The sequence below is a fragment of the Cupressus sempervirens genome, chromosome 4 (assembly GCF_028749045.1).
Source record: "Cupressus sempervirens isolate cs-2001-9-10 chromosome 4, ASM2874904v1, whole genome shotgun sequence".
Lineage (NCBI taxonomy): Eukaryota > Viridiplantae > Streptophyta > Pinopsida > Cupressales > Cupressaceae > Cupressus > Cupressus sempervirens.
The window spans coordinates 71465698-71478429 of NC_143121.1; the positions used below are offsets into that span (position 1 = coordinate 71465698).

The 12732-nt window shown below is 33.9% G+C and overlaps 1 protein-coding gene across 1 annotated transcript; it reads right to left on the minus strand.

The window, feature by feature from the left end:
• Positions 1 to 791: 791 nt before the first annotated feature.
• Positions 792 to 4906, minus strand: LOC149560000 (dihydroflavonol 4-reductase-like). Its single transcript, XM_089824405.1, has 6 exons — positions 4559 to 4906; positions 3499 to 3668; positions 3033 to 3236; positions 2016 to 2175; positions 1698 to 1890; positions 792 to 1328 (listed from the first exon to the last, which is right to left on the minus strand). The coding sequence occupies exons 1-6, from the start codon at positions 4740 to 4742 to the stop codon at positions 1184 to 1186; spliced, it is 1056 nt and encodes a 351-aa protein (XP_089680531.1). The 5' UTR covers positions 4743 to 4906; the 3' UTR covers positions 792 to 1183.
• Between the last annotated feature and the right edge of the window lie 7826 nt (positions 4907 to 12732).

A 12732-nucleotide genomic window follows, 5' to 3' on the forward strand; every position in this document is an offset into this window, starting at 1 on the left:
TCAAGCAACTATAAAAAGTTCATGAGAAGGTCATAGAACTTAGCCCATTTTCTCAATACCACTTGAGCATCATTATGCTACCAAAATTGTGAATGAAAGAAAACACATCCAATCAACTATCGTTGAAAAATGTACACAAGAAGGAGGTTAATCATAGTTTTATTTCATGAATTATTTGTCTATTAAACCTTCTCTGGCCTAATTTGAAAGTTTCCTTCTTTTTATGTTTTATTTGGTTTTAGACCCATTTACATATTGGGCACAAATTTCATGCACTCCATAGATAGATGTACATGCCACTAAATTGTACTTAAATTTGAAATAAGTATATTTGTCAGTAAATACCTTGTTGCTTACTTGATGATGTATATTTAATTATTAAACTTTTACATTTTTTAAATTCATACAAAACAAATGTGTTACTTTTGACATTTTCATTTAAATGAAAAGATTGTTTATTACATTATGTAACAAGTTCTATAATCTATCAAAGTATTGTTGATACAATAGACAATACATTCTTTGTATTCATCATCATGTGGAACCAAAAGCAATCTTAAACCATGAGATGTGGTAATAGTGTAAAGAATGAAAGAGCAATCAATAATGACAACATTAGAATAGAAGAATTAGCTGAATATCTTTTGTACTAATGAAAAGCCTTATGATTTATGTATTTCATGCAATAAGACTTAAATGATCCGTTCATTCTCATTAAGAACAATTTTCATCTCTATAATAACTTTTAATATGCAAATGTGACTCAACAATTACACAACTGAATCATATGATTAAAACAAATAACGACCTCCCACCTACTCGTCAAATTACTATTTAGAGAGAATAATGTTCTCAGGTGGATCGTCTTTAACTTCTGAAAAACAAGTGCTTTAAAGTTTAGCACATTATTTGTAAGGAGTGGACAGTATAAAGTCCAAAATGTTTGTTGGAATGACGAGGTAAGAACAATATCATGCAAGTCTCTGCCACATTTTAAAAAACTAATCCAAGTGGCACACAAAATAACTCAAACACGGTTGTGCTTCATAATATTTGGAGGGTTTCAGGACAAACATGAGGTCGAGGATAGGCAACTAATCTTACTCAGCTATTACGTCATATAAATAGCTGGTATATTTAATAACACTAAAAGAAATTTATTGCTTAAAAACATAATTCTCATCTACTTCAACAATCCTTTCTCAAGGCAACACTGGATGGCCCCATCAAGCATCTCTTCAGGTGTGTACTTGAATTTGAAGCCCAAGTCAACAAGTTTCTTGTTTGAAAATGGTACCGGCTGCAGAGATTCATCTGCATCCTTGAACCTGTATACAACAACAAATAGGGCATTTATGATTAGCAGATGATGAATCAATGGAGTCTCTAGGAAGAATTTTTCTTTTTTTACATGAGGTGTCCCTGCAACCTAACCCAGCGACGACCAGTGGCCGATGCGAACCAGGGCGAGACTAACTGCCCATGGGTGAGATCAGCCGCCCACAAGATGTTTCAAAACCTTCTCTTAGTCTTCTACCTATTAACCCTTATTATTCATGACTACCCTGACTCCCTTCTATTAATGGGCACATTTCACATTACCATTCCAACCCTGAACTAAGGATTCAGTAATAAGATTGCCCAGTACATTTGTAAAGACAATATATTGAAGCTAAGCAAATTTTGTATTCACTCACTCAGTTGGAATGTTGTACTGAGGGTATTTCTCAGCCAGCATCTTTGCCAGTTGAACAATGGTGGCATCATGGGAGGAAGAGATGTATCTGCCCTTTGCTTCAGGATGCTCATACACATAAATGAGGGACATGCAGAGATCATCCAGGTGTACCAGCTGCACTTGTCTGAGTATCATATAATGGGGTTCATTTTCTGCAGTACATATAAGTATTACCCATGTCATATAATATCAGTACACTTTCAAGTACGAATGAAGTCTGTCTGGATGACTTGAGTAGAATGTAACTTAAAGAGAGAGAGAATAGCAAAAGGCATACTTGTAATGAGTGACAAAGCAGTGACCAAGCTTGGTGGCATAGTCTGCATGATGAATGGGCCAACTACCAGAGTGGGTATAACTGTAATGAGATCAACGTTGTTCTGTTCTGCAAACTCCCACGCAGCTCTTTCTGCCAAAGTCTTTGACACAAAGTACATCTGTATTCAAGCGATAGCATCTTATCACTGTGTTAGAATATATTATATTATTCAAAATACTGAAACAGTGCTTAATTTATTTTCTCAAGTTTAATTTCTAACTTAATGTGTGATATTTAAAAATGATCTAAAAGGTAAGGTTAGGTAAGGTAAGCTCGCATCACCTAGCAGTTGAAACAGAAGAATAGAAAAACATGACCCGATTGCTCTGTGTGTGCTATATAGACAATGAGAAATCTATAATAACATACAATACCCTTACATATCCTAGGTGGACATAATGAAATAAACAATTTAAAGAGTCAGGAGAAATGCAGCATACAAACTATACAATAGGATGACAACGTTACCTTCTCTATTAGGTAGTTCTGTAGTCAGTTGGCATGACTCTTAGACCAAAAGCATTATATAGACAAAATTGACTAATTTTTTGCAAGTTTAATTTGTTGTTTAAGGGGCTGCCTTCTATACAAAAGAGTTAATTAATGTGGAAGAAAACCTCTTTATAGGAATGTGCAACTGTATGAAACAGCTTGATACAGATAATTAGTAAAAGCTAGAAAGTGATCGCAAGGCTTGACTCAGAAGCCATTGGGAATGCTAAGAGTGAGGACATGAAACACATCAACTGATGGATCTTAGATACCTACAAACATGAAAACGGCTAAACGGCAAACTTTGTAACACAAAATGTACAAGCCATTTTGTCATCGCAGAGTCTGTGTGGAAGCTAAAACAAAAGTCTCTTCTCTGAATTTCATTTTCATGTATAGATACGTAAACTATTCTGTTAAGTTGAAAATTGTATCCAATATTCCTGGAGAAAAAAAGGGAAATAGATGATATGGTAAAATTACCCAGCCAGTCATTTTTACGTTCCTACAAAGCTCCACATTGGTCCAGCAATCTTCATCAAAAATTTTGCCAGGCGTTTTAAAATCGTCAGTGAAATTCACTGTGCCAGCTGATGAGGTAAAGACAACTCTTTTCACAGACTTGGCCTTTGCACATGATCTCATAACATTCAGCACCCCATTCACACATGGCTTGATTATCTCGTTCTGTATACCAGCAATCCAAATAAAACAGTACCTATAAGCCTCAGTCCAACTAATAACAACTCGTCACTAAAAAAAAGTTCTCTATCACACAAGATAGCATAACATTTTGTGTAGGTTGGAAAGAAAGAAGAACAAAGTAATATTAATCTGCAAGTGACTAAAATAGGTCAATTGCATTTACAAGTAAAGGTAGCTTAGCATAGATGAATGTTTAAAGGCTAAATAAGGATCAGTCACAAAAGAGGAATTAAAAACATCAAACCTCTGGGTCCTTGGACTCAAAATCCATGGCAGTGGCAACATGGAAAACACCATCGCAGCCATCAAAGGCAGCATCAAAGCTCCCTTCATCATCCAAATCTGCTTTCCAAAGTGTCAATCTCTCACTGGCCTGTGGCAGATCCAACAAATGCTTGGTCTTCACTGGATTCCCTGCTCACCGAAGAAGAAAGCATGAAATATAAAAATTAGATATGGAAAAGCACTGAAATTGACAGATTCTTTTGCTCAAAACAAACTACAATGAAGCGGGAACTTCACCAGACAAAACAGAACTTTCGGTGCACTTTTACAGTTGTATAAAGTTATAAACCCATCAAAATTTGTCATATAACTTGAACTCATCAGACTATGTTAAGTAAAATTGTTCAAAAGCTTTTATACATCTTGAATAAGTGGCCGTCCATAAGAAACACTCACTTCTCCATTGTATATTCCACAAACTAATCACTTTAGGTTTCCATTGTGTACTACAAAAGCTAAAATCCAATGCCCAGTAAATTTCAGAGAACAGGATATTCATGAGACCAATCGATTCACCCATCAAATTTGTCATCTAAGTCAAACTCGTCACATTGTGTAATGTAACATTGTTCGAAAGATTATATATATTTAGAAAAAGTGTCCATTCATAAGAAAACCCAACCTCTCTGTTACACATACTACAAACTGATCACTTGTGTTTCACTTATGTAATACAAACAAAACATAACTACTGTACACCGTAAACTGATTTCCGCAATTCATATCAATATCATTTTTCCTCTGAATTTGTGCGTCTGTAAATCAATTTTTGGGGTTTCATTCAGTAAACAGCCATTGTTTGGGGTCACCCTTCATGAACCATCATCCGTGGGACCCGACACATTGAAACTCATATAGACAGACTTAATTCCAAAAAAACCAAAAATGATACCTATAAACACAATGTCCGACTAAAATTCAACGACCAAAGAATTAAATTTAGAAAAGTGGGTATTCATACAAACAATCAATTAACCTTGACGAAGCCCCCAAATCAATCAAAAAGCATAATTAACAACCTGGGTCGCGTACAGTAGCTCGAACAGTGTATCCTTTCTCAAGCAATCGCATAATAAGCCATGACCCTATAAATCCAGCAGCTCCAGTGACACACACCGTTTTTCCAGCTTCTATCCCCGTTGGCATCTCTACCGCTGCTACCGCCTCTGACTTCACCAGGGAAATCTCCTCACCAAAAGCCATTTAATCAAACTCTTTGTTCTCGAGCTCTGAGTTCCTTAATGGCAAAGTACAGGCAATATAATGGCAGAGTGAAGCCCTCTACTTGTGTTTATATCATGTCTGTGCAGTGCAGTGCAGTGAGAAGATCGCTATCTACATTTCATAGCTGTGACGAGTAGATGCATATTCACCAAAATGCCTTCTATCTGCCTCTATAGCTAACATTCTCCCGCCTTTTGACTCGGGAGAATAATCCAACTAGTATTTGCCTATGCCAAGACGCCTATCTTTCTGTTGAGGAGTTTTCCTTTGTTCACTCTTAGGCCTGCCAAAGGAATTATCCACAAAAGGGTCTTTGTCCATGATTGTACTGTTAACTTAACCCGACCACCAACAAACCTCTCCAAATGTATACCCATCTCTCCATCTAGTCCGTGTATCCTTTTCTGTCTCACTTAGGCCATTTAATGAAGCCAATGCGGCAAGGTCACGTTTTTATTCGCCTACCAAACTACCAAACGAGGTACGACGTTAAAAGTTATGTAAATGCAGGTAAACGCGCTTTTAGAAAGCGGACCCAAGATGGTGCTATTTTCCCTGTTTTAACCACGGACCACTTCAAATTTTTGGCTCTTCCTTTCTTAATGTAATCTATCTAACTCCTTTCAATAAGGGAAAAAAATCTAGCACTGATTACATTAAAAATTGAACCTAATATTGAGTACATTTCAATAGTTAGGGTAATATTTAGGGCAGTGGCTAATCTCTAATAAACTGTATTAAAGCTAAAAAATGTCGAGCACATTTTTTTTCAAATTAGCAAAAATAGAATAAATTTTGTTGTTGTTTTCGATCACAAAATATGTAGATCATGAAGATCAAATGCTGAAATTTTCAAAAAAATTGTTTTCGATTTTTTAAAATTTGGTCAACAGTGCATATTGTAGGGAGGATAGCTGCGTCCAATATTTTGTTGATGTAATAATCTATGTTTAGTGATATAATGTTCAATATTTTTGGTCATAGTGTACATGCATCAATTTTGTATTTATCTATTATTTTGGACACCTTAGCAAAAAGTATGTTGATGTGGCATGGTATTTGATGATGTAGCCTTTAAACCTTAGGTATAAGCAAGGGACTTGCCAAGTAAGCTACCATAAAACATTGGGAGTCATTTGAAATTTCCATGTTAGATTTTGAGAATCGTGAAGTTAGGGTGCTTGGCTATTGGGTCCTCTCCCCTAATTATCAAATTTATATCAAACAAGTTTATATGCTTTATAGGGAGATTTACATGTAAATATTAATAGATTTGTCAAAGTATGCCTGCTTTAATGGCAACATTTGTGTTGTAGGCTGTTGAGTTTAAATGTGTGTGTGTGTGTGTGTGTGTGTGTGTGTGTATTTTATGGTTTAATATTAGGTATATTTTGAGAGAATAGTGTAATATAATTATAAATTGGCAAATAGAACAATCTTGAGTGAAGTTGTGCTCAAACTATGATCCTTTACCTATGCTTATTTACATGCACTTTTACATATCTAAGGATGTCTTATTTATTTCTACAAATTTTCACACACATTAAAATTTATTACAACCCCCATTATTAACATTCATTCCATCCACCCCCTACCCCAACTATTACTATGCCCTTTTCTTGGGTCAATATCACCGTTATGAGATTTACCTTCATTTAAATGACCTCAAAATTCAAATTGAATTATTTTGTTGACTCCTGGTCCTTCCTTTCTTACCATTGGTGTTTGACTCATTAAAACAACTCACGAAAGTCAAGAATAGAAATTTAAGTTTTACGAGGTCCTAGTCATTTATTTCTTACCATAAGTTGTCTTAGTACATGATGTAAAAATATAGGTAGGCTTTAAGAAATCGATAAAAACCCATGAAACACTATAAGTTTTTTTGTTCTTTTCTTGTTAATTTGAATCACGACACAACAACCAAGTTTATATTACAATCATAACAAGATTTATATACTCATCTTAAAATATTTGATTAATACCTTAGCATTATATATTATTTCTAGAGAATACTTTAATCTAATTATAAATTGACAAATAGTGGAATCTTGTGTGAAGTTGGATCCACATCATTATCCTCTACCTATACCATTTTGATACCACATATCTAATCATATCTTTCAACATATCTAACTATACCTTATTTATTGCTACATAATTTTGCATTCATCTTATATTTATTTCATCCCACATTTTGAGCATTTCTTCTCCACCCAACTATTACTATACCCTTATCTTGGCTCAATCTCATGGGTGTGAGACCAATCTTGTCATCGTAGAAATGATCCCAAATTAAAATCAAGTTTTAATTTACTCTCACCCATTTATTTTAACCATTTATCTTGAACTAATGAAAATGACTCCTAATTTCAAATTTTCAAATTAAAATTTTATCGAGTCTCGCTTATTTCTTTCTCACCATAAGTTGACTTTGTGCATTTTGCAGGCATGTCCTTTCACCACCTTCTATTGTTGTTCATAACATTGCATCTCAATTCCATGTGAGCATTTCACCATTATCATTCTAGTTCCCCTTTTCATTTACCATTGCCAGTCAATAAAATAACTTTTATTAATAGTTGGTTAGGCTAATGCTCATTCATTTATTTCATTATATATAAAGAAAATTGTGTTTACTAATTTCTCTACAATTAAAAAAAAATTAAGTATTGACATACTTCATCACAACTATGTGATCCTCTTATTTTAGTCAATGCACTTGACTAATTAGTTAAATTAAAAAATATAAAAATTACTAATTACACTCATCTATTTTATACCTCACTAAAGAGTCAAGCATAAAGTTAGGATTGTCAAGTTTTGACCATCCTTGGTTAGAGTTGGACCTTTTTTGTCTTCCAAGGGATGTTATTGGAATCAAAATGGGCTATGTAGTGTTTCTTGGCCACCTTGGTGTGTAATGTTATTTTGAAAGTTTAACCTCTTGGATTGGTTAGGAAAACTCAAGAAGGGTTCATATGTTGTCAGTTAATTAACAATCCCATTCCATGTTGAGTTTCTTTTCTCTTCTGATTGAACCATTTCCTTCATCTTTCCTTTGGACTCATGGTTGACTCTATTTTACTATGAACTTTGATTTTAGAAATCCAAGTGATGTGCTGGAGAGTGACATCAAGTTTAGATAGAAAGGAAGAGACTCTATGCAACCTATTATGGTAATTGAGAAGGTTAATCCATGTGTGTGTGGGCAGGGTTGTAATCAAGCACGTAAACGCTCCTTTAGAAAGTGGACCCAAGATGGTTTTATTTTCCCTATTTTAAACATTGACCAGTTCAAATATTTGACTCTTCCATTTTTTATGTAATCTCTATATGTTTTTATCCAATAAAACAATATCGAACTCTAGCACTGAGCACATTTCAATAGTTGCGGTAATATTTTGTTGAGGTAATATCTATATTTATTAATTTAATGTTCAATATTTTTGGCCATAATGCACTTATAGTTGTAACTTTAAAGTTGTATTAATGACTGCTCATAGTTGAATGAATGTATCCCTTAGTTTTTAAAAATCAATGAGTCATGCGATGACACATTAGCACACCAATGGAACATAATGTAATGCACATGCACCAATTTTATATTTATCTAGTATACTAGACACCTTTGCAAAAAGTATGTTGATGTGGCATTATATTTGATGATATAGCCCTTAAACCCTAGGTATAAGTAAGGGACTTGCCAAGTAAGCTACCATCAAATCATTAGATTTTGAGAATCGTGAAGTTAGGGTGCTCAACTATTGGGTCTGTTGGCTCCTAATTTAACAATGATTATTATTACTAGCAGACAACAAAATTTATTACACCTGGAGGTAGCCAATGCTCATGATTAGTATAATAAACTATGTCTCTGGGCCAACTGCACGAAGCACAATGCTCCCTACACTTCTGGCTCTCCAAAACCAAGGTGGGAGTACATTTCAATTAACTTCTTGACTCTCACCCTTAATCCCTAGAAATAGTAGATATGGTCCAATTTCTCTGATATATGTGAAACAAAGATGAGCTACAGTAGCTAACAATAACCCATAAATTGCCACAGATAGATGATGATCACCCTTATACACTTGATATAGTATTTGATTGATTTAGATTTGAATATAAATTTGATATATGTAGTAGAATATATTTCAATTTGTCTCTAATTTATATGACCAGAGCCTTATCCATTGCTATACAAAGTTAATTGTTAATGTAGGGGATCTAATTCAAATAACTTGTAAATGAATTTTATCAATTGTAACCACCAATTCCCATTCTTATGAAATATCCCTTTTATAAACCCATAGACCCTACTGATTCATTGAAGCATTTCCTTAACTCACTACTACATTTGACCCCATTTTTCGACCAAAAATTTCGACCATCAATTAAAAAGGTTTACATTAGTCGGATTGTAGAAGGATTTTTTTCTCTTTTTTCAAAATCTAACCCGTGTTGGTCAAAATTTCGACCAACACGAGCTTTAACTTTAAATCATTTCACCGAGCGCAGGAAGGAGCCGAAGTTTAAGTTTTAATTTGCGAAATTTGTCGTGAAATTGAGATTGAGATTGAAGGAGCTGGTTTGGTGAGGAGGCAAAAATGGTTGCACAATTTGATGTTTCTGATTTCCTATTGCTAGTCTCCATTCTAGAGGCGTAGGAGTCGAGCAGAGGAAGTAGATAAGGGTTCTGCAGGAAGAGATGACATTCAAAAGGAGGAATGGAGGGCGTAATAAGCATGGTCATATTTCTAGGTTTGCTTGTTCTTTCTTATTTTCCTATCCTCGTTTTCGTTCTTATTCTTTTTTGATAACTGGCCTTGTATGCTTGTATTTTGTTCCCACGTTTACTACAAATTTTCATTTGTCCTACAAAATTTCTCCATCAACCAGATACATGCAACTTCTAAAACTTGCCCCCCAATTTATTCTTTGTAGGGTTTGTGAACTGTCCTCAACCAGATACATGCAACTTCTAAAAAATTACCATCCCCCAATTTATTGTTTGTAGGGATTGTGAATTGTTATGTCCAATGTATTCAGATTATATTTCTACTCATGTTGAGTATGGTGTACAATCTTTTGCATATTTTATGTTTATTATTTATAATTATATTTACAATGCTGTGAAATTTCCATAATGCTAAGGAATGGTTGCTTCTTTTAAGAATAGAATCATCTTAGGGAACAAAATGTGTTTGTTAGTTTAGGATTATAGTGTAGGCTTTTCACTTATGTTATTATTAGAATTTACATTTGCTAGTAGATACAATATAAGGTACACTTCAGACACTATAGCATTAACCATGGAGTAAAAGTTAAAGCATGGATGTAACCTCTTTCGACTCATTCACATTTTTGTTGTTGATATCTTTCTATTTTTCTTTGGTTTATATGATGAGATACTTGGAACTCTAATATTTAAGTTACAATAGATGGTGAGCAATGAGAATCAGTGACAACATACATAAAATTATTTTTCTTGTTTGTATAAACCTGTTCTAGTGTTTCTGTTATAGAAAAATACTGTCAGTTACAACAAGTAGGTATTAACTAACATATTCATCAAATAAATATCTACATATAATTCATGGTTGATTACAGGTATCAGTGACATTTCTTTATAGTTCCTCCATTGTTCCATATTACTATCACACCTTGCAGACCTTGTTCCGTGAAGTCTGTGTGTAAAGCTCTTTTGTACTTAAAAGTGTAGATTATTAATTTGTGATTTTTTTGGGAGTATCAATTATTCATATCAAGCCATGGTAAAAGCTTCTAGAGATGTAGATCTAACAAGAGTGACTATTTTAACTTTCCAAATATTTGCACATACATAATAGTTAGCAACCTACATAACCAATTGGGATTCCTTTGATTAATAAACAACTATGATGTTGATGGAGTTGCATATGGAATAGAAACTAAAAGGAATAAAACACCTTGATATAAGACAGGATTGATAGTTTGAGAATAAGATCACTTACATAACATATTGCTATAAATATGTAAACCTGTGAAAAGAAGCTATAGCCTTCAATTTAGCATTAATCTGGAGATTGTATATAAGTTTTTTGTAACATGAGTTCTTGTTGTAGTGGCAAGCTAATCATATTTTACTTTTGTGGACTGTGTCTGATTTTTAAGCTATTCTCTATCCTTCATTTGTGCTTTAAAATTCATAATGTCTTAGTGGAAGGTTGTGAATTTCATTTCATTTTGAAGGTTGCTACAAAAGAAATTTCAAACATTATATAGGCCTCAGTCAACTATGTTTGCAAAGTGGGACATGTTTTGGATTTCAAGAGATTAGTCATAGGTAGTATTGAAATGTTTCTTCCACCTCTTGTAGTGCAGACATCCTGTATTTTCTTTGTCAGGTTGGGAGAAAGATTTTTGTTAGGAGACTTTGTGAGAAACTTTTACATTTTCTTGTCTCTACATACTATTGATTCACTTATTAGATTGTGTAATATGCTGTTGCCACTTTTAATAAATATCTCATTGTAATGTCTTAGTCATAGACTCACAACTAGAGAGAGTTTAATAGGCATAGTTTTTGATTGAAGTATGAGAGCCAGTTGACGGAAACAATAGATTAGTGAAGGAGAAGGAGAGTAAAAAAGTAGTAATATTAAATCTTTAATGATTTCATCTTGTGCACTCCCTTCAAATACCCACACCGTACTGAGGAATTGTGGAATATTTGCATCAAAATCAATTTATAATAAGCCTTAGTTCTATTAGTGACCTGCCTAATATGTATGATGATAACAAGTAGATTATAATAGTAGAACAGAGAAGGAAAACTTTAAACATGAATAAGATCATAAATCATATGATGATGACATATTGGAAGTGATAAACTTATGCTTTAACAATGATAAAGTTTATTGTTAATCAATATTCTATCAAAGTTTCAAACTGATTAGGTATTGAATTAAGCTTGATAAAGAATGAGCTGATACACAAACAAAAAATTGGAAAAAAAATTAGAAATCTCAATCAAGGTCCTTAGCTATCATGCTCTCTACCGATTACCCGGTACTTGGGATATGTGTACCTGGTACTTGGGTACGTGGGTACAAGTTCCAAGGGTGTGGGTACAAGTACCCATGCAACATTGATAGTTTATCAGAACACCAATTTTTTTTCTTAAAAGTGAACTTTGGTGTACAAAAGCAATTAAAATAATTCTAATAATCCTAAGGTACAACACCCTTTTATTTTTCTTGGTCTTTCTTATATGCAAGTTCCCTCATTAGAATCCATTATTGTTTGCCTTTAGAGAGAGAAAATATAAATTGGTAATGGCTGGAGTAGAATGTGGCCTTAATTTGGTTGAGGAAGATAGCCCTTAGGCATTTGGTAATAGAACATGGGCCTACTTGAGTGATAGGCCATGTAATTTTACAAGATTATAAATGATTGAATATCAACCTTCTGTAGAAAAAAATGGTAAAATACTACTTCAATGAGCACTCCATCATGAGGTGGAGGCCTACCTCCAATTTTTAAATGCCTAAAAAATAAAAAAATACTTGCTTCCTTTTTACCATAGTCTTACAGTTTCTTTCTATATTTGCAGCTCTGGAAAGTGCCATATAGTTCACTAGAGAAAAGGTCACAAGCAAGAATGTCAGCCACCAAATAGCAGCACTAAATCTGATTTTCCAATTCCATTCAAGATGGATGAAGTTAAATCTTTTGATGTGAATATACAAGAGGCAAGAAACTTCAGTTCTAGATCTCAAATGTTGGGTTCTTCTATTAGTGCTGAAGTTTTTGAAACCTCTACTTCAGGAGTGATTGATTTGCAGAAGACTAATTCTGAAGCAACAAAAGAAATCTTAGAGATTTTGGTTTCTAATGCAACTGAACCTAGAGAACCAACTATTTCTGCTGTTGAACCTGAAGTAAACAACTCAGATATCCATCTATCAAGTAGCATCTCAACATA

What these genes read in the sequence shown, in the direction of transcription:
- LOC149560000 (XM_089824405.1), bottom strand. Translation starts at nt 4,742, where the DNA reads ATGGCTTTTGGTGAGGAGATTTCCCTGGTGAAGTCAGAGGCGGTAGCA. An exon ending in AGCTACTGTACGCGACCCAG is followed by an intron (nt 3,669 to 4,558) that starts GTTGTTAATTAT and finishes TTCGGTGAGCAG; the next exon opens with GGAATCCAGTGAAGACCAAG. An exon ending in TTGAGTCCAAGGACCCAGAG is followed by an intron (nt 3,237 to 3,498) that starts GTTTGATGTTTT and finishes GCTGGTATACAG; the next exon opens with AACGAGATAATCAAGCCATG.